General features: G+C 37.0%; 1 protein-coding gene across 9 annotated transcripts in view; it reads left to right on the top strand.

Moving 5' to 3' along the window:
- The window catches only part of WASF1 (WASP family member 1), a 130,089-nt gene that overhangs the window by 88,540 nt on the left and 15,426 nt on the right, over positions 1-26,123 (top strand). For all 9 annotated transcript variants that reach the window (XM_006071827.4, XM_006071824.4, XM_006071826.4 and 6 more), the window contains exon 2: positions 20,145-20,305. In XM_006071827.4, coding sequence (XP_006071889.2) covers positions 20,173-20,305 — 133 coding nt within the window. In that variant the 5' untranslated portion in view covers positions 20,145-20,172. The remainder of the gene's footprint in view (positions 1-20,144; positions 20,306-26,123) is intronic.

Here is a 26,123-nt window from a genome sequence, read left to right as displayed (position 1 = left end):
TGTTATCTGTGAATAAAGACAGTTTTATTTCTTCTCAATCTTTTTATTTTTTTTCCTTTTCTTGTCATATTGCTCTAGCTAAGACTTTGAGTAGGATGTGATGATATGGGACATTTTTGCCTTGTTTCTGACCTTGGCAGGAAAGCTTCTAGTTTCTCACCATGAAGTATGATGTTAGCTGTAGGTAATAGCTTTAGCTACTGGTGGTAATGGTGGTTTAGTCACTAAGTCATATCTGACTCTTGCAATCCCATGGACTGTAGCCTGCCAGGCTCCTCTGTCCATGGAATTCTCCAAGCAAGAATACAGGAGTGGGTTGCCATTTACTTCTCCAGCTTTAGCTATTAGATGCTCCTTATTAAGTTGAGGAAGTTACCATCTATTCCTGGTTTGCTAGACATTCTGAATTTATCATGAAAAGTGTTGGGCTTGTCAAATTTTTTTCTACATAATTAATATGATCATGTGACTTTTCTTCTATAGCAGATTGATGGGATGGATTCAATTTGATTGATTTTTGGCTGTGGAACCAGTCTTCCATGACTCAAATGAATCCCACGTTGTTGTAGTGTGTAATTTTTGTGTACCTTAATGATTTTGCTAAATTTTTGTGGGGGATTTTTGCATCTGTATTCATCAGAGGTGTTGATTTGTAGTTTTCTTTTCCTGATATTAGTATATCTTTATCTGGCTTTTGTATTAGTATAATGCCAACTTCATTGAGTTAGGAAGTATTCCTTTCTCCTTTATCTTTGTTTTATGACTTTTGAAGCAAGCCATGTGCTGTCTGCCTGATATATCTTAATTTATATCTTGTCTGTTTTGAGAATACTGTATAATGAAAAAATGTGATTAGGTAAGAATAGACTCACAGAAGAGGAATCATGAAAAATAGGGGAGTTGGAATACGGAATGAAGCAGGGCAAAGACTAATAGAGTTTTGCCAAGAAAACGCACTGGTCATAACAAACACCCTCTTCCAACAACACAAGAGAAGACTCTATACATGGACATCACCAGATGATCAACACCGAAATCAGGTTGATTATATTCTTTGCAGCCAAAGATGGAGAAGCTCTATACAGTCAGCAAAAACAAGACCAGGAGCTGACTGTGGCTCAGACCATGAACTCCTTATTGCCAAATTCAGACTTAAATTGAAGAAAGTAGGGAAAACCACTAGACCATTCAGGTATGACCTAAATCAAATCCCTTATGATTATACAGTGGAAGTGAGAAATAGATTTAAGGGCCTATACCTGATAGATAGAGTGCCTGATGAACTATGGAATGAGGTTCGTGACATTGGGGATCAAGACCATCCCCATGGAAAAGAAATGCAAAAAAGCAAAATGGCTGGCTGGGGAGGCCTTACAAATAGCTGTGAAAAGAAGAGAAGCAAAAAGCAAAGGAAAAAAGGAAAGATATAAACATCTGAATGCAGAGTTCCAAAGAATAGCAAGAAGAGATAAGAAAGCCTTCTTCAGCAATCAATGCAAAGAAATAGAGGAAAACATCAGAATGGGAAAGACTAGAGATCTCTTCAAGAAAATTAGAGATACCAAAGGAACATTTCATGCAAAGATGGGCTCGATAAAGGACAGAAATGGTATGGACCTAACAGAAGCAGAAGATATTAAGAAGAGATGGCAAGAATACATAGAAGAACTGTACAAAAAAGATCTTCACAACCCAGATAATCACGATGGTGTGATCACTGACCTAGAGCCAGACATCCTGGAATGTGAAGTCAAGTGGGTCTTAGAAAGCATCACTACGAACAAAGCTAGTGGAGGTGATGGAATTCCAGTGGAGCTATTCCAAATCCTGAAAGATGATGCTGTGAAAGTGCTGCACTCAATATGCCAGCAAATTTGGAAAACTCAGCAGTGGCCCCAGGACTGGAAAAGGGCAGGGCAGTTTTCATTCCAATCCCAAAGAAAGGCAATGCCAAAGAATGCTCAAACTACCGCACAATTGTACTCATCTCACACGCTAGTAAAGTAATGCTCAAAATTCTCCAAGCCAGGCTTCAGCAATATGTGAACCGTGAACTTCCTGATGTTCAAGCTGGTTTTAGAAAAGGCAAAGGAACCAGAGATCAAATTGCCAACATCTGCTGGATCATGGAAAAAGCAAGAGAGTTCCAGAAAAACATCTATTTCTGCTTTATTGACTATGCCAAAGCCTCTGACTGTGTGGATCACAATAAACTGTGGAAAATTCTGAAAGAGATGGGAATACCAGACCACCTGATCTGCCTCTTGAGAAATTTGTATGCAGGTCAGGAAGCAACAGTTAGAACTGGACATGGACCAACAGACTGGTTCCAAATAGGAAAAGGAGTACATCAAGGCTGTATATTGTCACCCTGTTTATTTAACTTCTATGCATAGTACATCATGAGAAACGCTGGACTGGAAGAAACACGAGCTGAAATCAAGATTGCCGGGAGAAATATCAATAACCTCAGATATGCATATGACACCACCGTTATGGCAGAAAGTGAAGAGGAACTCAAAAGCCTCTTGATGAAAGTGAAAGTGGAGAGTGAAAAAGTTGGCTTAAAGCTCAACATTCAGAAAACAAAGATCATGGCATCTGGTCCCATCACTTCATGGGAAATAGATGGGGAAACAGTGGAAACAGTGTCAGACTTTATTTTTGGGGGCTCCAAAATCACTGCAGATGGTGACTGCAGCCATGAAATTCAAAGACGCTTACTCCTTGGAAGGAAAGTTATGACCAACCTAGATAGCATATTCAAAAGCAGAGACATCACTTTGCCAACAAAGGTCCATCTAGTCAAGGCTATGGTTCTTCCTGTGGTCATGTATGGATGTGAGAGTTGGACTGTGAAGAAGGCTGAGCGCCGAAGAATTGATGCTTTTGAACTGTGGTGTTGGAGAAGACTCTTGAGAGTCCCTTGGACTGCAAGGAGATCCAACCAGTCCATTCTGAAAGAGATCAGCCCCAGGATTTCTTTGGAAGGAATGATGCTAAAGCTGCAACTCCAGTACTTTGGCCACCTCATGCGAAGAGTTGACTCACTGGAAAAGACTCTGATGCTGGGAGGGATTGGGGGCAAGAGGAGAAGGGGACGACAGAGGATGAGATGGCTGGATGGCATCACCGACTCGATGGACGTGAGTCTGAGTGAACTCTGGGAGTTGGTGATGGACAGGGAGGCCTGGTGTGCTGCGCTTCATGGGGTCGCATAGAGTCAGACACAACTGAGCAACTGATCTGATCTGATCTTATCTGGAGCAGAATTCATCTCTATGTTCTAGGACTTGTCCCCCAAAAAAGAAAGTATTTTTCATAAATAATCATTCTTGATAAATTCAATTTACTTTTAAATAATTCAAATTACTTTGTGTGTGTGTGTGTGTGTGTAGCAGAGGTTTATTAAAGTATGAAAAGGACAGAGAAAGCTGACATAGACATCAGAAGGAGGACAAGAGTGGTTCCCTCACTAGTCTTTGCAAGGGAGCCATATTCTTTTTTAAATTGGTTATTACAATAAATCAAAAGAATGTCTCAAGGTGGTAAAGATCTTACTAGACCCACTCCCACAATTTACATTTTAAGATGATAGGATTAGAACTAACAACAGAAAGATCTTACCAGACCCACACCCATCATATACATTTTAAGATAACAGGATTCAGTTCAGTTCAGTTCAGTGGTGTCTGACTCTTTGGGACTCCATGGACTAACGGGATTAGTCAGGTTTTCAAGAAGGAGAAACTGTTATATAGTCCTTATATAGAATAGAGTTTAAGCTGAGTTGTTTTGTTGTGTAATCATCATCAGCTCAGGGTTTTATGTGACTAAGACTAAGGAATGTAGAAAAAAATGTTTGTCCTTTTCTCCTCCTTGAGAATTCCAGACCCCTGTCTCTTCCTTCGGAGAAGGCAATGGCAAGCCACTCCAGTACTCTTGCCTAGAAAATCCCATAGATGGAGGAGCCTGGTAGGCTGCAGTCCATGGGGTCGCGAAGAGTGGGACGTAACTGAGTGACTTCACTTTCACTTTTCACTTTCACACAATGGAGAAGGCAATGGCAACCCACTCCAGTGTTCTTGCCTGGAGAGTCCCAGGGACGGCAGAGCCTGGTGGGCTGCCGTCTGTGGGGTCACACAGAGTCGGACGCGATTGAAGCGACTTAGCAGCAGCAGCAGCATCTCCTCCTCGAGAGCCCCAGACCTCTTTCTCCTCCTCAGGGACCCTGGACTTCTTATCAATCTACCTAGGAATTGACTCATTCCCCTCTTTTTTCTTTTAGAATATGTTGCCAAGGAAAAGGGGCATCATTTTAGTTCTGTAACTACTTCCTGCTTTTGAGGGGTGTCATCCCTAAATTGTTGAAGTACATATTCTCCTCACCCTCATATTGAGGGTCTCTGATCCAGGGGCCCCAAGTAGCAGTTGGAGAAGGTTGTGGCACTCATAGGAGCTTGAACCATCATTTGTAACCTAAAAGCTTTCAGATGGTTAAAAACAAACCCCATTTTACAGTTATAGATGTAAGCCAAAATAGTCATTAAACCAGTTAAAACATAACCGAAATTAAAAGTCACATTATGTCCATAGTTAAGGTACAATGTGTTATATCAGTCCATTTTAGGATTGTTAGATGTCATCAGATTAAAGAGAGGCATCACATATAATTGTTGTTGGTGAAGATATTGACCAAGTTGAGGAAAGTCTTTTCCTTGAAGTGGAGAAACGCACCATGTGAAGCCTTCAATTGATGAGGAGGGGAGTGTTCCGCACACCCAGCAATTAGATCAATTGTGTAATGTAGCATAGGAATGAGCCCAGAACAGGAAGGCATTGTCTTGAGGGTCAAACAGCGGACTCAGGACTTTTGGAGTCAGCAGAAGCAAGCCCATATAGCTTGTCAAACTTATCTGGTAAGGACCTTCCCAGGGGAGCTCCAGGGATTGTCTCGCAGATCCCAGTGTCTTTATCAGAACCTTGGTTTCCGGTTCAAACAATGGCTTATTTGACTCAGAGGCTGGGTCAGGAGTCACGTCCTTGTAAATAATTCAAATTACTTTTAAAAACGCTTCTGAATGTATTTTCTAAAATATATTCACAGAAATGCCCAATAATAACATGAATATATCAGTGAGACAGATAGAATTTGAATTTCACTACTTGCGCTCTTTCAAATTGAACCCGGATCTCCCACATTGCCGGTAGACGCTAAATTTACCATCTGAGCCACCAGGGAATCCCAGCTAATAAACTTTAGCTTTATTAATGTCTGTTAATGGTGACAAGGTCTGCCTATTATGTGTTTTGTTTTAGACCTCTTGTTTATGCATGTGATACTTACCTGTTGAAGACTGCTCATACAGGCTCGGTTTTTGACGAACTGTGGTCTTTTTGTAGAGGTCAGTTTAAGGCTGGGCCATGTTCTTCTTGTCAGGTAGCCTGTTCATAGAGGACAAAGCAACATTGTTCATAATAGTAAATGAGAAAACTGGAATGTAAGCATCTTTGTAATAATACATTGAAAATGCTTTAAGTATATCTATATGATATTGTATTTTATTAGGCATATAAGCAACAGAATAAAACCATTGAAAAGAAAGATACTTTGGGAAAAAAGTAGAATTTAGAAGAGACTTAAGTCTCTGCCTACTGACCCATCACCCTTGTTACCATTTAAACTGTAGAATCCTAGTTCCTCCACCATTTTTTCCAGGTACAAAAGAGGAGAGTTCACAGCTTCTCCTGAGAACTACTTTTGGAACTCAAAAGAATCCCTTTGCTTTTTTGCAGTAAGGGTACCGTTAACTCTTTGCCTGCCACTTATCCTCTCCCTGCCCTGCCCTTAAAACAAACTTATGTGTGTTATTTATCCAAGAAAAACAAACATATGTTCACACACAGACTTGTACAAAAAGTTCATAGTCACTTTATTTGTAATAGCCCCTAACTGAAAATAACCCAAATGTCCATCAACAAATGAATGGTAAATTATGGTAAATCCATACTATGAACAATAAAATTCAACAGTAATAATGAATGATTTATTGATACATGCAACAACATGGATGAATCTAAAAAAATCACTAGGCTAATGGAAAGACAGGCAAAAGGAGTAAATATGATTCCACACATATAGAATTCTACAACAGCCAAACAAATCTGTAGTGACAGAAAGCAAGTGCCTGGTTGATTGCAGGCATGAGTGGAGGTAGAGATTGCAAACGGGCACAAAGAAAATGTAAGCAGCAACTGTAGTGATTTCACAGTGTTAAACTGTTAAAACCGCTTTAAAACTAATTAAAATTGTACACTTATAAGTATGTACACTTAATTTTCTGTTGCTGCTTAACAAATTACCACAAATTTGGCAGATTAGAACAGTGTCTATTAATTATCTTACAGTTTTGTAGGTCACCAATTTGAGTGGGCTTGGTTAGTTTGCTGCTTAGCATCTTATAAGGCTAAAATCAAGGTGTTAACTGCACTACATTCATTTCCAGAGGCTTTGGGTGGAAAAAAATCAGCTTCCAAACCCATTCAAATTGGCAGATTCAGTTTCTTGCAGTTGTAGAACTGAGATTCTTGTTTTATTCCTGGCTGTCAGCCAAACAGTGCTCTTAGGTCTTAGAGACTACTCTCAGGTCCTTTCCACGTGGCCTCAGTCTTCAAGCCAGCAATGATATGGTCAGTGTCCCTCATGATTTGAGTCTCTGACTTCCTTTTCTGCTGTCAACTGGAGAAAACACTCTGCTTTTAAAGGGCTAGTGTGATTAGATTAAACCCATACATATAATCTTTGTATATTAAGGTCAGTTGATAGGAAACATTATTATGCCTTCAGAATCTCTTGTAACATGTAGTATGATCATGGAAGTAGTAGTAGGAGGTGCTGGAGATCTGGAATGAACATCTTAGAATTCTGCCTATCACATAGGGCAGTATCAGATCAGGTTAGTTGCTCAGCCGTGTCCCACTCTTTGTGACCCCATGAAGCAGCACACCAGGCCTCCCTGTCCATCACCACCTCCCAGAGTTCACTCAGACTCACGTCCATCGAGTCGGTGATGCCATCCAGCCATCTCATCCTCTGTCGTCCCCTTCTCCTCTTGCCCCCAATCCCTCCCAGCATCAGAGTCTTTTCCAGTGAGTCAACTCTTCACATGAGATGGCCAAAGTACTGGAGTTTCAGCTTCAGCATCATTCCTTCCAAAGAAATCCCAGGGCTGATCTCTTTCAGAATGGACTGGTTGGATCTCTTTGCAGTCCAAGGGATTCTCAAGAGTCTTCTCCAACACCACAGTTCAAAAGCATCAATTCTTCGGCGCTCAGCCTTCTTCACAGTCCAACTCTCACATCCATACATGACCACAGGAAAGACCATAGCCTTGACTAGACGGACCTTTGTTGGCAAAGTAATGTCTCTGCTTTTGAATATGCTATGCTTCCAAGGAGTAAGCGTCTTTGAATTTCATGGCTGCAGTCACCATCTGCAGTGATTTTGGAGCCCAGAAAAATAAAGTCTGACACTGTTTCTACTGTTTCCCCATCTGTTTCCCATGAAGAGATGGGACCGGATGCCATGATCTTTGTTTTCTGAATGTTGAGCTTTAAGCCAACTTTTTCACTCTCCACTTTCACTTTCATCAAGAGGCTTTTGAATTCCTCTTCACTTTCTGCCATAAGGGTGGTGTCATCTGCATATTGTACTTTATTTATACCTCAATAAAGTTTGTGTTTTTTCCCCTAAAAATAAGACAAAGGACATAATGATAATAATAATAAATGTTTTCAAAGGGATGATTCTGAAACTCAAAAGTGATGTAAATTGATTATTCTCACTGATTCAGCATAGCATTTGCAAAAAATTTCCATGTCCAAGTCAGGGAAGAGAATTAAAATGTTAATAATATGCCTAGCACCTTTTCAGTATTGGTATTTTTTCTTTTCACCTGTAATGAGAGGAAACTATAAAATGTTGAGGATGTAACTATGAATCATACATAATAGAAAAAATGATTTTGGAAGTTTTACAAGTTCTTGACTTAAAATTGCTAACTGACTAACATTGTAATTTAATTGTATGTCTACAAATATAAATTTAATAAAATTTCTATTCATTATTTAAACTTGTACAGTAGATGAATTAAATGTAGCTATGAATTTTGTTGCTTCTGTTATTATTAAGGCCAATCTTGGAATTCTTGAGTTTATAGAATTCTTATATTACAGAATGTAGGGAATACTGTTTCTGTATCATGGAAAAGGTTTTATCTACTCATCATTTACTTTCTAGAAAGGATTAAAGAATGATGTATTTAATATTTTATTATAATTACTTATTTAATGGGCCAAAATTTTAGAAATTTAGAAATTTTTGAAGACGAGAAGGTTTACAGTAAGATGTGATTAGTCTTGGATCATCAACTTATTAGTATATAATACCAGAGTTAGCAAGGCTGTCAAACAACTGGAATGCTCATAAAGAACTGGTGGGGTGGAAATTGGTTCAAGCACTGTGGAAAATTACTTAGCAATATTTACTAAAGCTATACATATGTATGCATAGACCAAACTGCCAATATCCATTGGCAAGAGAAAAAGCAAGAGAATTCCAGAAAAACATTTACTTTTCCTTCATTGACTATGCTAAAAAAGCCTTTGGCTATGTGGATCACAACAAACTGGAAATTTGTTAGAGATGAGAATACCAGACCACTGTACCTGCCTCCTGAGAAATCTGTATGCAGGTCAAGAAGCAACAGTTAGAACTGGACATGAAACAACAGACTGGTTCCAAACTGGGAAAGGAGTACGTCAAGGCTTTATATTGTCACCCTGCTTATTTAACTTCTATGCAGAGTACATCATAAGAAATGCGGGCTGGATTAAGCACAAGCTAGATCAAGATTGCCAGGAGAAATATCAATAACCTCAGATATGCAGATGACACCACCCTTATGACAGAAAGCGAAGAGGAACTAAAATAAAGAGCCTCTTGATGAAAGTGAAAGAGGAGAGTGAAAGTTTTAAGAGCTGGCTTAAAACTCAACATTTAGAACACTAAGATCATGGGATCCGGTCCCATCACTTCATGGCAAATAGATGGGGAAACAATGGAAACAGTGACTTTATTTTCTTGGGCTCCAGAATCACTGCAGATAGTGACTGCAGCCATGGAATTAAAAGATGCTTGCTCCTTGGAAAAAAAGCTATGACAGACTGGGACAGCATATTAAAAAGCAGAAACATTACCGACAAAGGTCCATCTAGTTACATTTATGGTTTTTCCAGTAGTCATGTATGGATGTGAAAGTTGGGCCGTAAAGAAAGCTGAGCACCGAAGAATTGATGCTTTTGTACTGTGGTGTTGGAGAAGACTCAAGAGTCCCTTGGATATCTAGGAGATCAAATCAGTCAATCCTAAAGGAAATAAGTCCTGAATATTCATTGGAAGGATGATGCTGAAGTTGAAGCTCCAACCCTTTGGCCACCTGATGCAAAGAACTGACTCATTGGAAAAGACCTTGGTGCTAGGAAAAATTGAAGGCAGAAGAAGGGGATGACAAAGGATGAGATGCTTGGATGGCATCACCGACTTGATGGACATGAGTTTGAGCATGCTCCGGGAGTTGATGATGAACAGAGAAGCTTGGCATGCTGCAGTGTATGGGGTTGCAAAGAGTCAGACACGACTGAGCTACTGAACTGATACATATATATGTTTATATATACCCTATGAACCAGCATTTTACTGCATCTAGTCATTTTACGTATTGTTATTTGTTCACTAAGTTGTGTCCGACTCTACGATTCCAAGAACTGCAGCAACCCAGGTTCCTCTGTTCTTCACTGTTTCCTGGAGTTTGCTCAAATCATGTCCATTGAGTCAGTGATACTATCTACCTATTTTATTCTCTGCTGTTATCTTCTCCTTTTGCCTTCCATCTTTCCCAGCATCAGAATCTTCAGTGAGTCAGCTCTTCCTATCAGGTAAGCAAAGTATTGGAGCTTCAGCTTCAGCAACCATCCTTTCAATGACTAGTCAGGATTGATATCCTTTAGGATCAACTGGTTTGATCTCCTTGCAGTCCAAAGAACTTTCAAGAGTCTTCTCCAGCACCACAATTCAAAAGCCTCAATTCTTTGGCACTCAACCTTCTTTATGGTCCAGCTCTCACATCCATATATGCAACTGAAAAAACCGTACCTTTAGCTATACAGTCCTTTGTTGACAAAGTGATGTCTCTGCTTTTTAATGTGCTGTCTAGGTTTATTAAGCTTTCCAAGAAATCAAGCATCTTTTAATTTTGTGGCTGCAATAACCATCTGCAGTGGTTTGGAGCCCAAGAAAATAAAATCTGTCACTGCTTTCACTTTTTTCCTGTTCTATTTGCTGTGAAGTGACGGGACCGGATGCCATGATCTTGGTTTTTTCAGTGTTGAGTTTCAAGCCAGCTTTTTCACTTGTCTCTTTCACCCTCATCAAGAGACTCTAGTTCATCTTCACTCTCTGCCATTAGAGTGGTTTCATCTGCATATCTGAGGTTGTTGATATTTCTGCCAGCAATCTTGATTCCAGCTTGTGATTTATCTGGCCCGGCATTTGCATGATGTACTCTGCATATAAATTAAATAAGTGAGGTGACAATATATAGCCTTTTACTCCTTTCCCAATTTTGAATCAGTTGATTGTTCTGCGCCTGCTTCTGACTGTAGATTCTTGACCCACGTACAGTTTTCTGAGGAAGATAGGTAAGGTGGTCTGGTGCTCCCGTTTCACATATATGTCATAATAAAAGATAAGAACTCTTTAAAATTCTTTAAAGTTGAATGTTTGTCATCATTTACTCCTTCAGAAGACTTGTGTGTTCTTTATTGAATTTCAAAGTTCAATTTTTTAATTTGATTGTATTTTATCTTTTAGTTCTACTTTTGTGTTCCTTTCAGGCATGTTTCCTGATTTTTCCTCTCTTATCCCTGACTTAAATATCTCATCTCCTTGACATTTTGTCCATCATAGACATAAGTGTTGTCTGATTCAACTTTCTACAGTTATGGTATAATGCTTTGTAATTGTGTTGTCCTGTAATTGAGTTGTCCTCTGTAATTGCACCCACAAGCCACATGTGGCTATTGAGTACTTGAAATGTGGCTTAGTGTGACTGAAAAACTGAACTTGAAATTATTTATTTTTAATTTAGCTACACGGGGCTAACAATTAATATACCATAGGTCTATATCAACATTGTCTTCCTTACCTCTTTAGCTTGTTTTGATTTCATTCTCTCTGCATAACTAATAATTTATCTTGTCCTACTTTTAGACTGTAGCCATATGTTAATTTTTATTGTTTTAAAATTTTTAGCATTTGTCTTTGTTTCCTTATTTACCTTGTAAGCTTCTGGGTCATGAAAGTATTTTATTTGTTGAAGAAAGTCACTCAGGAATTGGGGAGCTTCAAAATACCATTGAAAATCTTCTAGAGTATTGTGAGATTTAAAGGCTGATTTGTCAAGAACATAAAATGGAATTTAAAAATACTAACAGATTAAGAGTATAACAGTAAAAATCTGGCAGTCTAAAGTTTAGTATTAACTCTGATGTTAATTTTGTGAACTTGGACAAGTTTTTTTAATTTTCTGAGGTAAATTTGTTCATCTAAAAAATGAGAGGTGAAATAGCTGATTTTTAATATGTCGTCCAGCTTAAGAGTCTTGAAGGAGGTTTGCTATTTTGAATTGAAAACTATTAACAGTGGGGATTAACGTTGATACTGGTTTTATACTTTGAAAATATTCAAGAAGAGAAAGCACATGTTGAAATGCCAGTACATTCCTCTGTGAAGTGAAATGCCAAGACAAAAAATTATGTGAAGATCTAATGGAACTATGAGTGGACAAATGAACTTCGTTGTAGTAAACTTTGAATACAACTAAGGAAAAATGGGAGAAGGAAATGGCAGCCCACTCCAGTGTTCTTGCCTGGAGAATCCAGGGACTGGGGAGCCTGGTGGGCTGCCGTCTATGGGGTCGCACAGAGTCGGACATGACTGAAGCGACTTAGCAGCAGCAGCAGCAGCAGCAAGGAAAAATGAAACTGTGTTTAAATGATTATGTATTCCAAGTAATTAGTTAGAAGTCCAAGAATAAAATTTAGGAGTGTCAACTTGTTATAATGAAGGAAACACTGACTTGAAAGTCAGAACTGAGATTATTATCCTGTGGTGCCAATAATTAGCTGTGTGACATGTGGTAAAGTTTGAAGGGGTATTTTAATTCTGCATTCCATAGCATCATCTCTTGACATCTTCGGGATCATATCATAAACCAAAGAGTGTGCCCATACTCTTTCAAAAGACCTAGAAATAATTTCACTAAGCCTCATGACACTGTTTATCTATGTCAACTGGCAGACATACAAGCCTTGTTTCTGTTATCTTCAGAACTCACATCTTATTTGAACAGTTCCTTATTTGACCCATTTCTCTGTCTTTCTCACATCTTTCCTTTATACTCCAGAGAGCTTCTGTCTCTGACCTGAAGACCTCTGTGCATAGTCATTTTCATCCTTTTCTCCAAACTTAAACCTTCTATCTCTTTGCCTTAACTGATAACTGTCCCTAAAATTAGTTTCGGCTTAATCTCTTTTGGGGGGGAGTGCTGTTTCCATGCATCCCATATAAAAAGTTTGGAAAGATTTGGTCAGCATCTTTTTTACTCTCTAACACTGCTTCCATATACTTTTCCCCCTTTAAAATGGGTCAGAGAGTACTAACTATCAAGTCTATCTATCTTCTAACAATCAATGTTGTTGAGAAATTCAAATAAAGTAGTAGTCATTGTGTACTCACTGTATGCCAGGGTCTCCCCGCTGCCCAGCTTCATTGAAATGTAATTGACATATAACATTGTATAAATTTAAGGTGTACAATAAGATATGATACAAATATGTACTGTGAAATGATTACCACAATAAGATTATTGCTTATTTCATCCGTCACTTCACATAGTTAACCTCTTTTTGTTATTGTGAGACCAGTTGAGATCTACTCTCAGCAGCTTCTAAGTACATAATACAACATTGTCAATTACAGTCACTATGCTATACACTGGATCCCCAGAATTTATTATACCTGGAGGTCTGTATTCTTTGACCATAATTTCCCCATGTCCCTCAGTCTCCAATCCCTGGCAACCACAATTCTACTTTCTATTTCTGAGTTCAGTTTTTTTGGATTCTGCATATACATGATGTCATATATTGTTCATCTCTATCTGACTTATTTCAGTTAGCACAATGCCCTCAGGGTTGTCTCAGATGGCAGGATTTCCTTCATTTTTATGACTGAATATTATTTCATTGTATATACTGTTTATATCACATTTTCTTTATTTTTTCATCCATCAGTGGACTTTTAGGATGTTTCCATCTTGCGTATTTAATGCTGCAGTCAACATGGGGTTGCAAATATCTCTTCAAAAATAATGATTTCATTTCCTTCAGATGTATACCATGAAGGAGGATTGCTAGATCATGTGATAATTCTGTTTTTAATTTTTTTGAGGAGACTCCATTCTATTTCCATAGTATCCATTGATAACATTTCCAAAGTATCAATTTACATTTCCATCAGCAGTTTATGGTGGTTCCCCTTTCTCTACATCCTTACCAGTATTTGTTATCTCTTGTCTTTTTGAGACTAGCCATACTACCAGTTGTGAGGTGTTATCTCATTGTGGTTTTAAATTGCATGATAACACCTATATGTGGAATCTAAAAAATATAACAAACTGGTGAATGCAAAAAAAACAAAGAAGCAGACTCACAGATGTAGAGAGCAAACTTGTGGTTACCAGTGGGGAAAAACAATATAGGGGTGGGAAAGAGGGAGGTACAAAGTATTGGATGTAAGACAGGTTCAGGGATGTATTGTACAACACAAGGAACATAGCCAGTACTTTGTAATAACTGTAACCTTTAAAATTGTATAATAGTTTTTCTAAAAAAAAGGAAAAAATGCATTTCCTTGATTAGTGATGTTGAGCATCTTTTCGTGTACTTGTTGATCATTTGTATGTCCGTCTTTGGAAAAATGTCTGTTCACTCCTCTGCCCAAGTTTTAATTAGATTGTTTGGGATTTTTTTGCTGTTGAGTTGTATGGGTTCCTTATATATTTTGGATATTAACCCCTTATTAATTTAATGGTTTGCAAATATTTTTCCCCATTCCGGAGGCTGCCTCTTCATTTTGTTTACTTTGCTGTGCAGAAACTTTTTAGTTTGATGCAGTCCCTCTTACTTATTTTTGCTTTTGTTTCTTGTGCTTTTGGTCTTACATCCAAAAAAAAAAAACAAAAAACAAACGTTGTTAAGACCAATGTCAAGGAGTTTTTTCCCCTTTGTTTTCTGCTAGGAGTTTTACATTTCAGGTCTTACATATAAATCTTTAATTCATTTCAAGTTAATTTTTGTGAGTGGTGTCAGATAGGGGTCTAGTTTCATTCTTTTGCATGTGAATGTCTACTTTTTCCAATATCATTTATTGAAAAGACTATCTTTTCCACTTGGAGTATTCTTATTTCCTTTGTCAAGTATTAGTTGACCATTTACACTTGTATTTATCTCTGGGTTCTTAATTCTCATGAGTCTGTATATCTTATTTTTCTGTCAGTACCATAATTTTTAATTTCTATACCCTTTTAGTATAAAATCAGGAAGTGTTTGCTTCTAGCTTTGTTCTTTCTCAAGATTTCTTTGGCAGTTTGGGGTTTTTGGTGTTTCCATGCGAATTTTTAGGGTTGCTGTTTTTATTTCTTTGAAAAATACTATTGGAATTTTAATATGAATTCAGTATATTCAAAATGCTTTTGTGCAAGGTAGGAGGACTTGGCCTATTGGATATCAAGACTTACTGTAGAGCTCTACTAAGATTAGCTTTAGGTGGACAGATAAGTGAAATACTGTAGAACCTCAAAATGGATTTAAAGGATACATAGAAACCTGGTTTATGAAAAAAGTGCCATAGTAGAGCAATGGGGAAAGAATAGTCTTTTCAATGAATGGTGTTGAAATAATATATAAGAAACTTGACTGCTGCCTAAAACCATTCACAAAAAATTAATTCCATGTCAATTATAAATTAAAACTACAAGGCAAAACAACAAAGCTAAGAGATAAAACAGAAGCTCATACTTGTGATCTTAGTGTATAAAATGATTTTTTTTAAAAACTGCTTTTATACTAAACTTAAAAGAAAAAGATTGTTAAATTCCATCACTTTCTCATAAAAGACATCAAGAGCGTGAGATAGCAAATGACACAAGAGAAGATATTTGCATCATATATAACCTTCAAATGGCTCATATCCAGTGTTCTTACAAATCAGCCCTAACATAACAAATAGTAAAAGGAAGATAGGCAAGAGCATTGAATAGACACTTCTCAAATGAGGAAAATCCAAAGGATAAACACATGAAAAGGTGCTTAAACTCTCAGTAATTGGGGAAAACATAAAACTGCAGTACGCTGTCACAACTTATGTACAAGAATTGCTAGATTTTTTTTTTTAACTGACAGCATCAAGTGTTGTGAGGATGTGGAACAGCAGCAACCTCCTACACTGCTGAAAGGAGTATACTTTGGTACAACTTCTCTTGAAACAGTTTGACATCATCTCCTAAGGATCAAGCTGTGCATGTCCTTAACCTAGCTATTCTCCTGAAGTATACTTCCAACAGAAATGTGTGCACCAAGACACTTGTACATGAATGTTCATAGTATTGTTCATAATAACCTCAAACTAGAAACAACTCATGTATATAATATCAGCATTAGAATGGGTAAATAAATTGTGGTGTAATTATACAGTAGACTATCTTACAGCATTGAAAATGAACACCCTACAGTTACATAAAGCGACATAGATGAATGTTACAAGTATAATGTTGACTGTAAAAGGCAAGACACGAAGTAATAATACATAACATATGGTTCTATTCACATAAACTTCAAAAAGCAATAAAAATAAAATGTTAGTGTTTAGAGTTACCTGCTTAAGGTGTGAAAGTGTAAAGAAAAACAAGGAAATGTGTATTGTAAGAGAATAATGGTTACCTTTGGGGAGGAAAGAAATAAGGGTGATTGGGGAGGAGACCAAAGTGGGACTGTTCTGGGGTTTTTATTTCTTATTATGTTTTTTCTTATGTTTTGGCTCCTAAGTTAGCTTGCATGTTTGTTTAAATCATTGAAGCTGTACAATTTTGTATACTTTTTTAAAAGCGAACTTCATATTTTACAATTGTAAAAAGGTTTAAAAATGTAGAGAAAATGCTGGACAAACTAGTCAGAGGAGACAGATTTCATGTAAAAGTTTGTTTTTAAAGAATGTTCATCAGTAACACTTACATGCAATTAGATTTATCCAGAACTTTCCATTTGGTAGTGATTAAAGCTCAGTAAATAATAAATGCCTTCCTTCAGTAAGCATTGTTTACCAGTAAATAAGTACAGGCAGACCTCATTTCGTATGGTAGTGTGGGACCAAAAAAAATGCCTGTATAAGATAATAAAACTGTACAAATTCATCTTATTAATCAGTGTGAAAAAATTACAGCTGCTAAGTCGCGTCAGTTGTGTCTGACTCTGTGTGACCCCAGAGACAGCAGCCCACCAAGCTCCCCCTTCCCTGGGATTCTCCAGGCAAGAACACTGGAGTGGGTTGCCATTTCCTCCTCCAGTGCATGAAAGTGAAAAGTGAAAGTGAAGTCGCTCAGTCATGTCCGACTCTTCGCGACCCCATGGATTGTACCCTACCAGGCTCCTCCGTCCATGTGATTTTCCAGGCAAGAGTACTGGAGTGGGTTGCCATTGCCTTCTCCAAGGGAAATAAAAAAATAGTAAGCTAATATAATTTAGTATAATGTTTATAAATGTCTTAGAAACAGTTAGAATTACAGTGCTTTATTTCTTGGTAAAAAACTTAACCAAGAGTAGTTTGAACAGTGCTTTGCCTTCTCCTTATATAGAAAAACAGAGCCAGTAGAATAAACATCTTTTCTGTGCCTTGCAAATTGTCTTATTCTTTTCTACTAAATTTAGATCAGCTTCTAACATTTTATCCTTTTGCACTTTGTGTCGTGAAATACCCCTCAGTCAGTTCAGTTCAGTTGCTCCGTCATGTCCAACTCTTTGCAACCCCATGAACCGCAGCAGGCCAAGCCTCCCTGTCCATCACCAATTCCCAGAGTTCACCCAAACTCTAGTCCATTGAGTCGGTGATGCCATCCAACCATCTTATCCTCTGTTATCCCCTTCTCTCCTGCCCTCAATCTTTCCCAGCACCAGGGTCTTTTCAAATGCGTCAGCTCTTCGCATAGGGTGGCCAAAGTATTGGAGTTTCAGCTTCAGCATCAATCCTTCCAGTGAACACCCAGGACTGATCTCCTTTAGGATGGACTGGTTAGATCTCCTTGCAGTCCAAGGGACTCTCAAGAGTCTTCTCCAACACCACAGTTCAAAAGCATCAATTCTTCGGCGCTCAGCTTTCTTCATAGTCCAACACTCACATCTATACATGACCACTGGATAAACCATAGCCTTGACTAGATGGACCTTTGTTGGCAAAGTAATGTCTCTGCTTTTGAATATGCTGTCTAGGTTGGTCATAACTTTCCTTCCAAGGAGTAAGCGTCTTTTAATTTCATGGCTGCAGTCACCATCTGCAGTGATTTTGGAGCCCCCAAAAATAAAGTCAGCCACTGTTTCCACTGTTTCCCCATCTGTTTGCCTTGAAGTGATGGGACCAGATGCCATGATCTTCATTTTCTGAATGTTGAGCTTTAAGCCAACTTTTTCACTCTCCACTTTCACTTTCATCAAGAGGCTTTTGAGTTCCTCTTCACTTTCTGCCATAAGGGTGGTGGTATCTGCATAAATGAGGTTATTGCTATTTCTCCCGGCAATCTTGATTCCAGCTTGTGCTTCTTCCAGCCCAGCGTTTCTCATGATGTACTCTGCATATAATTTAAATAAGCAGGGTGACAATATACAGCCTTGACATACTCCTTTTCCTATTTGGAACCAGTCTGTTGGTCCATGTCCAGTTCTAACTGTTGCTTCCTGACCTGCATACAAATTTCTCAAGAGGCAGGTCAATCTCTTTCAGAATTTTCCAGAGTTTATTGTGATCCACACAGTCAGAGGCTTTGGCATAGTCAATAAAGCAGAAATAGATGTTTTTCTGGAACTCTCTTGCTTTTTCCATGATCCAGCAGATGTTGGCAATTTGATCTCTGGTTCCTTTGCCTTTTCTAAAACCAGCTTGAACATCAGGAAGTTCACGGTTCACATATTGCTGAAGCCTGGCTTGGAGAATTTTGAGTATTACTTTACTAGCTTGTGAGATGAGTGCAATTGTGCGGTAGTTTGAACATTCTTTGGCATTGCCTTTCTTTGGGATTGGAATGAAAACTGACCTTTTCCAGTCCTGGGGCCACTGCTGAGTTTTCCAAATTTGATGGTATATTGAATGGAGCACTTTCACAGCATCATCTTTTAGGATTTGAAATGGCTCAAGTGGAATTCCATCACCTCCACTAGCTTTGTTCGTAGTGATGCTTTCTAAGACCCACTTGACTTCACATTCCAGGATGTCTGGCTCTAGGTCAGTGATCACACCATCGTGATTATCTGGGTCATGAAGATCTTTTTTGTACAGTTCTTCTATGTATTCTTGCCACCTTTCTTAATATCTTCTTCTTCTGTTAGGGCCATACCATTTCTGTCCTTTATTGAGCCCATCTTTGCATGAAATGTTCCCTTGGTATCTCTAATTTTCTTGAAGAGATCTCTAGTCTTTCCCATTTTGTTGTTTTCCTCTTATTTCTTTGCATTGATCACTGAGGAAGGCTTTCTTACCTCCCCTTGCTATTCTTTGGAACTCTGCATTCAGATGCTTATATCTTTCCTTTTCTCCTTTGCTTTTTGCTTCTCTTCTTAACTAAGAATTCCTTTATTGTGAAGTTTTTTGCTGTTGTCACTTCTTTTGGGACATCTTTTTGTGACAACTACTTTCCTCATTTCAATAATTTTACCTTCACTAAATTCCTCTGACTGTATCTCTAGTGTCTCTCAAACAGTGGTAGTGGCAACATTCCCACAGTCAACTATTTTTTTCTGTTAATCCGTTTATATTCAATTTGAATTTCACTCCAATGTCATCATTTTTTCTTTCTTTGCCACATTTTTATCATTATTGGCCAGTTCTCTCAATTATCATTTTGTAAAATTTCACATGAGTTTATCATTGGGAGGCAAGAATATAAACCAACTACATGCTTCACTATCTGTAGGTGAACTAACAGATGAGAAGTTACCTTTTACCAACAGAGTTTGAAAAAAAATGATGTGATTGGTCACTGAAATGATGTTCCTCTTATTAACACAGTGACTTGTGAACTGAAGTGCCAGCAAAGAAATTTGTATTTATGTAGTTACTCGCAGTATACTGTAGTATGAAATTAGAACCATGTTGTTGGGGGACCGGTATTTAACTGAACTGTGGAAGCTGAAATTTATGCATATGGGAAGCCTGGAAAGTGAGGACTGACTGTAAATCAAAGAAGGTTGATCAGTTAAATAAATAATTTTTGGTTGGTTTTGATGAGATTGAGGATTACATGGACAATTTGATTTTTGTGCTATTGAATGCCTAATACATTTTATGTGGAAAAGTAATTTTGATGCTAATCTTGCAGCTTCTTTAATCCTCTTAGGTTATTCCTTACAGAGGACCTCCATACTAACTTTCTAGAACAAAAACCTCTAGTTTTTTGTAAAAGTAAAATCAGTGGTGTTAAGAGAATAATAGTGGTAATGATTATGAATTCATCATGAAGCAGTTGACATTGAAAGTAAATTTTAAAAAATGTTTTATGTAATATTGACATTCTAATAATTGAAGATAAAAATGTTAAATCATTTTTATTAAAAATGTTAAGTCAGTTTTATTTAGTCGGGTGTGACTCCATTTTCACCATCTTCATACTAGCAAATATTTTATTATGAAATGTGAAAGATAAGGTCTCACTCTGTGTTGGTTAAAACTGAAAAGTGTTAATTTATTATATGATTTCCTACAGGTGAACTGGCACAAAGGTTGATCTCAAGATGCCATTAGTGAAAAGAAACATTGATCCTAGGCACTTGTGTCACACTGCACTGCCTAGAGGAATTAAGAATGAACTGGAGTGTGTGACCAATATTTCCTTGGCAAATATAATTAGACAACTAAGTAGCCTAAGTAAGTATTTTTACATCAATTAAAAATATTACTCACAAGCCAGAATTACACATTGGGGTGTTAAAATAATATTCTTGTGACTAATTGGGGTGGGGGGATAGTTAATAAGAAGATATCTAATTATTTGGGGGGGAAAAGTGTCATTTTAAGTAAAATTAATGCATTTTAGAATCATTTCTTCTCTTGGATCTGGGAAAGGGAAATAAGGTCAGAATCTTTTAGGAACAAAATCACATGATGTGTAAGAATTACTGAGATTGTTTTTAAAATATTATTTGGACTATATAAAAGGTGGTGGTGGAGTTGTACTTTTGCTTGCTTGTTATCACTATTTACTTTTCTAGAGGCTTCAGCTATTTGTGTTTTGGGATACTAGTATCTCTTTATATATCTTATTAGCCTAGGGAAATATTTTTATATTATCAAGTACCTAAAAGTGAACGATGTGGGATAGTAACTGACTAGTCAGAGGATTAAATTAGTCAAGTGGATTGTCTAAAGGATATTAGGATATGAGTCAAGTATCTGATTTGCAACCTGATGGCAGACAGAAGGCCAGCAGGCTGCCCAGATAATAAAGGCCAATAGAAGGGACAGGTTAAGGGAGGAGGTGAAAGTCAGTCTGTTTCCATTATAAGATTTTATAACAGAGCTGCTAGGTTAAGGAATTAAGTTATTTCTTATTTATTCTAAATGTAATATTAGAAAAAAATTTTAAATCCAGTTTATCTTCTGAATTGAAGGATTTTCTTATTATTAGACATTTATATTTTATTTTAAAGATAAAATAAAATGTTTTTGGTCTAGATATCATCTCTAAGTAGTCCTAGATTTGTCAGCCATACCCACCTACACAGATTGTCCTTAATAGCCAGGATTGACTCCTCTTTTCTTTTCCTGTTAACTTTTGTCCTTTTATAATTGAGTACTTAACGTAAGGTAAAATGAGGTAGTTAATCTGATTTGTTTCAAGTGAGAGCATTTGGACATATTTATGTAGCCAGAGCAACATAAAGTTGTATTTTCATGTTCTTGGTGAGAGCACTAAATTTCTACATTGCTTGTGAAATAGTTGTAAGAGTAAATTAAAAGAGTGTTTATTTGAATTTAAGTATATTCTTTGTTCCACTTGGTGTGTTTTTTTTTTTTTTTCTTTTTTTTTTCCAGGTTAGATATTGGCTGTGAATCACTAACATATTGTTTACTTGTTTCTTTCTTGAGCAATTCAGTATAGACCTAGAAAATATTAATATATGATTAATATATTGTTTAAAGTCATTTGCTAGTACTAACTGGTCTTATAATATGTTATATTCTAATAATGTAACATAACATAACCATATAAAATTTATATATGCTATATGTAAATGGGTGCATCAGCTTGTTAATATTAAAATGCATATTAAGAGCATAGAAATGACATTAATAAATTTGGTTAAAATATTTCTTTAAATTAAAATGAATGTTAGATCTAATATAGGCATCTTATTTTAGGTGTATTCTCAATATAGAATTTAGAACTAATGTAATGATTAAGAGTGTCAATTTTGCAGTATTAACCCATTTCTCACATAACGTAAAGGTAAAGAATTTTCATGTCTGATACAGACAGTCCATATAAGCAACATCTGTCAGCCAGCACATGGTTATGCTGTAGCCAAGCTCTGAAAATAGAAATACATTGTAAAATACAACTAAATTAGGCTTTGAGTGCTTCAGACTTGGAATCAGAGACTATAGAAGCATTTTCATGGTAGTTTGTAGAGATTCAAAAAAGAAAAAAGAGAAAAAGCATAAAATATTGTAGCAAGGTATAACATTAGTTTACCACCCTAAAATTAAGCTCTCTGGCAGCTTTCCCACTTGACATAGTTGAGAACCTGGAATTAAATTTAAAAGGCCTCAAGATAGCCAGAATATACAAGTCCAGGCTGAAGACCATGTACATAAAATAGCCAGTCGATCCCTCTCCAAGTTTGTTTGCTTTTACTTTGATAATTCAGACAGGTTGATGATGTGGTTTCCAAACATTCATGCTTCAGAGAATTAAAAGAGGAAATGTGGGGGGGAGGGGGATGCCAATAACAGAAATAGGCATTCTGAAGCCCATCAAAAGGTGTAGTTTATAGCGAAGGAAGAAGTGACATAAGAGGAAACCAACATTAAAAACTGGAAAGAGGCCATTTAATGTAACCACATTTAATGTAAAATTATACACTTTAATGCTGTTGTTTCTCATAATCAATTTATCACTGTGAGTCCTCAGAAACAGGTTAAATTATGTTTAATTTTTATTTAAGACAGGGAAGCTTAGAGTAGATTTTATATCAGTTTCCATCCAAAACAGTTAAAATAATAATGCGTTAAATAATCTCTGAATTACTTATAAAGCTAGGCTATTCAGAATGGTTCTGCGTAATACATATTTTCACTTTGGTGCTAATCCTAGCACCAAAAGTGCTGTAGCACTTTCACAGTAGTGAAGGTCGACTCCAGGGCTCAGGTAGCTTGGGGCTGGACATTGTTCTGACCTCTTCCTTGCAAAAATATACATCCAGTTCAGTTGTTTTTCCTAGTAGAACACAATTCTGTTTTATAATAGATAATTACTGAAAACCTAGAATTTGCTTTATTTAAATTTCTTCTGCTGTACCAAAATTTTCCCCAATATTACTACTTCTACTTTAGTCGCTCAGTCGTGTCCAACTCTATGCGACCCCATGGGCTGTAGCCTACCAGGCTCCTCTGTTCATGGGATTTTCCAGGCAAGAGTACTGGAATAGGTTGCCATTTCCTTCTCCAAGGGATCTTCCTGACCTTACCATCTGAGCCACTAGGGAACCCCATGTCTTATTTAACAGCCAATGGAACTCTAATTATATGAGAGATCTTTTACCATTTTCTCTTCCCAAGGTCTTTCTCTTGTTGAATATAGCCACTTTGAGCTGCCAGGATGAGCTGATAGAGCCTACTTCTTGTTCTTAATCAGAAAAATTCACAGGTAGCAACGTAGATGGGTAAGAGGGTAGATAAATAGATTGGCTGTCTTTGCAACTCCATGGACTGTAGCCTACCAGGCTCCTCAGTCTATGGGATTTTCCAGGCAAGAATACTGGAGTGGGTTGCCATTTCCTTCTCCAGGGGATCTTTCCAACCCAGGGATCAAACCCGGGTCTCCCTCATTGTAGGCAGACACTTTACCATCTGAGCCACCAGGAAAGCCCCATAAGACTAATTAATTAGATAGTAGATAATGGACAGATAACACTATTTTGCTGTGTGATGAAGGTACATGTTTTTTGTCCTAGAAGAACACACCCCATGTAGTTGAAGAGTCTAATATGATGAATGCTGAACCTATTCTGTGAGTTTCAGTGTAAGCATGTATATAATTAAAAACCATGAGTTTTAGATTATAGGAACTGAGAAAAGAGAGATAAGCATAGGTGAAGTCATAAGAGGAGGCTTACTGAATGAATGTGAGTTGAACTGGGCCTTTAAGGAACAGAAGAATTTGGAAGATGTAGAGGAATGAAGAAGGAAGGCATTTCGACTTGTTCGAAGAAGTAGGCAAATGAATGGAAGCAAAAATAAATATATGAGAAGTTTTTTTTTTTTGGCTGCACAGCATGTTGAGGTCTTAGTTCCCCAACTTGAGATCCCTGCAATGGAATCACAGTCTTAACCACTGGACTGCCAGGGAAGTCCCATGTGAGAGGGATTAAAGGTACAAATGATATTAGATATGTATGGTGGAGCTTGATATAGAGGATAGTGTTAGATGAGAGGATTTAGATTTTAATATCAGAAATGAGACCTCATAGCTTCTTGGGTAGAGACAGTAGTATAATAAGTTTAGTTGAAATTCAGGTACATAGACAATTAACTTTCCATTGCATACTTTATTCATTTCATCTCTCTCTAGGGTAGAAGGAGGAGGTAGATTTAGAAAGTGAGAAGGGACATGAAAATAGAACAAATGGGATGTCTATTGTACGTCAGTGCTTTAGCACTTAAACCTGAAGTGAGGGAAGTGTAGACTCTTTTTTAAAAAAATCTGTTTAAAAAAGAAAAAAAAAACAAACCCAAAACCTGTGGGCTCTCTTTCCCAAAATATACAAGTGCATTAAAAATCTGCATATGATTTCAGGTGGTATACAGACTGTAAGTTAAAGATCCATGTATTAAACTAAGTTCTTTCAGGAATAGAATTGTCTCTTCCATCTTTGTATCCCTAACATTTGATGAATAAATGAGTAACTTTATACTTGCCTTTTCTTCCACCTGTAATGCTTCCCTTATCTGCCAGAGAAACTGTCTCTGGAAGTTTCTCTAATACCATCCCACACCCAAAAGTTTAGATGCTTCTTTCTGTGTGCTCTGTGGCTCTGACCTTCTTTTATAGTAAGAGCTGCCTGTTGTTTAAGCTCCTGTCCTGTATCAGATACTCTACCCATTGCCCTTCCCCCTGACTTTTTTTTTTTTTTGCTTCTTTTCCTTATAATTTCTTTGAAGGAGATATTTTTATTTCTGTTTTACAGGTGAGGAAATTTATGCCAAGGCCTCAGAGTGAATGGAACAAAGATTTGGACTTAATTATTAAATTGGTTTTCAATTTTATTTAAATGTCTGTTTCTCCCTCTGTTCAAAACTCGTCGGTTGCAGAGACCTTCTTCCAATCATTTTTCTGTCTCCAGGGTCTAGAACATTGTCTGGCATTTTGGTTTAAAGAATATATGTGAGCGAGTGAATATGTATAAAATTATCCTTTTTCTCTTAATTTTAAAGAAATTAAAATTCTGATTTTTTTGCCTAAAGATTATAAAATTTTCTAGGATAGGAATTTTATGTTTTATTTTTTGGTGTCTTCAGTAGGAAATAACACCTACCAGGCACAGCGTGAACCCTCAGTAAACATTTGTTGATTTAACTGATAATGTACTAAAGTGCTTTGGGAAAAAACAGCCATTGTTCAAATGTAAACTGGTGAGATTAATGAATTCATTATGTAAGTATGTAAGTACCCTCTTATAGGATATAGAGCTTACTGTTGAGCCTCATTTAACCTAGACAGTATGCCTGGGTCTAAGTTGTCTTGATTTAGGAAGATAATCAATTTTTTTTAATTCAAGGTGTAGATAGTAATTGACTTATCTTTATATTGTGAGTATTCATTTGTTTATATATTCTAAATACAGTTGAATATTTTTAAATTCTAGGTCATCTGAAACTTCTCCCTGGCTTTTTTATTAGATAGAAAATTTTATTTCTCCTTTTCAAATGGGATTATTTTGGTTTATTCTTTTCATAATGGAAATTTACATGACTGGAGGAATACAGTGATTCTAGATTTATGATTTTTTAAGAAACTAGAATGATATAAAATGTAAAATATATCTCATAAATTTTCAGAATCTATGTTTTGGGCATACCTGAGATTTGGTTATCTATTAGGTTTATGAAGAATCTTGCATTGTGTTACTTGGCCTGAAATTCAGTTCTAGTGTAGACTCTGTTTATGATTGCTGATTTGGGATTAAGAGATGTATTATTTATATTTACTTTACATCATAACCTTTCTAACCCTTAACAGGTGTATAAAGGGAAGTGAAAGTGGTGTATAGATAGGGGTAAAACAGGAGAGTATTTCCATTTTAGCCACAAGTCACCTACCAGAAAGTGGTAGATCTAGTATCTAAAACCATATTTCCTAGGGTTTGTTTTTTCCTACTGTATCACAGTTAGATTACCGTAGGTGACAGTTTAAAGTTTAAACTAGTTTCAAATAAATATCAAATTCATTGGGGCAGCATTTTAA

Source organism: Bubalus bubalis, chromosome 10 (assembly GCF_019923935.1).
Source record: "Bubalus bubalis isolate 160015118507 breed Murrah chromosome 10, NDDB_SH_1, whole genome shotgun sequence".
NCBI classification, from domain to species: domain Eukaryota; kingdom Metazoa; phylum Chordata; class Mammalia; order Artiodactyla; family Bovidae; genus Bubalus; species Bubalus bubalis.
This window is presented reverse-complemented; position numbering and strand designations above follow the sequence as displayed.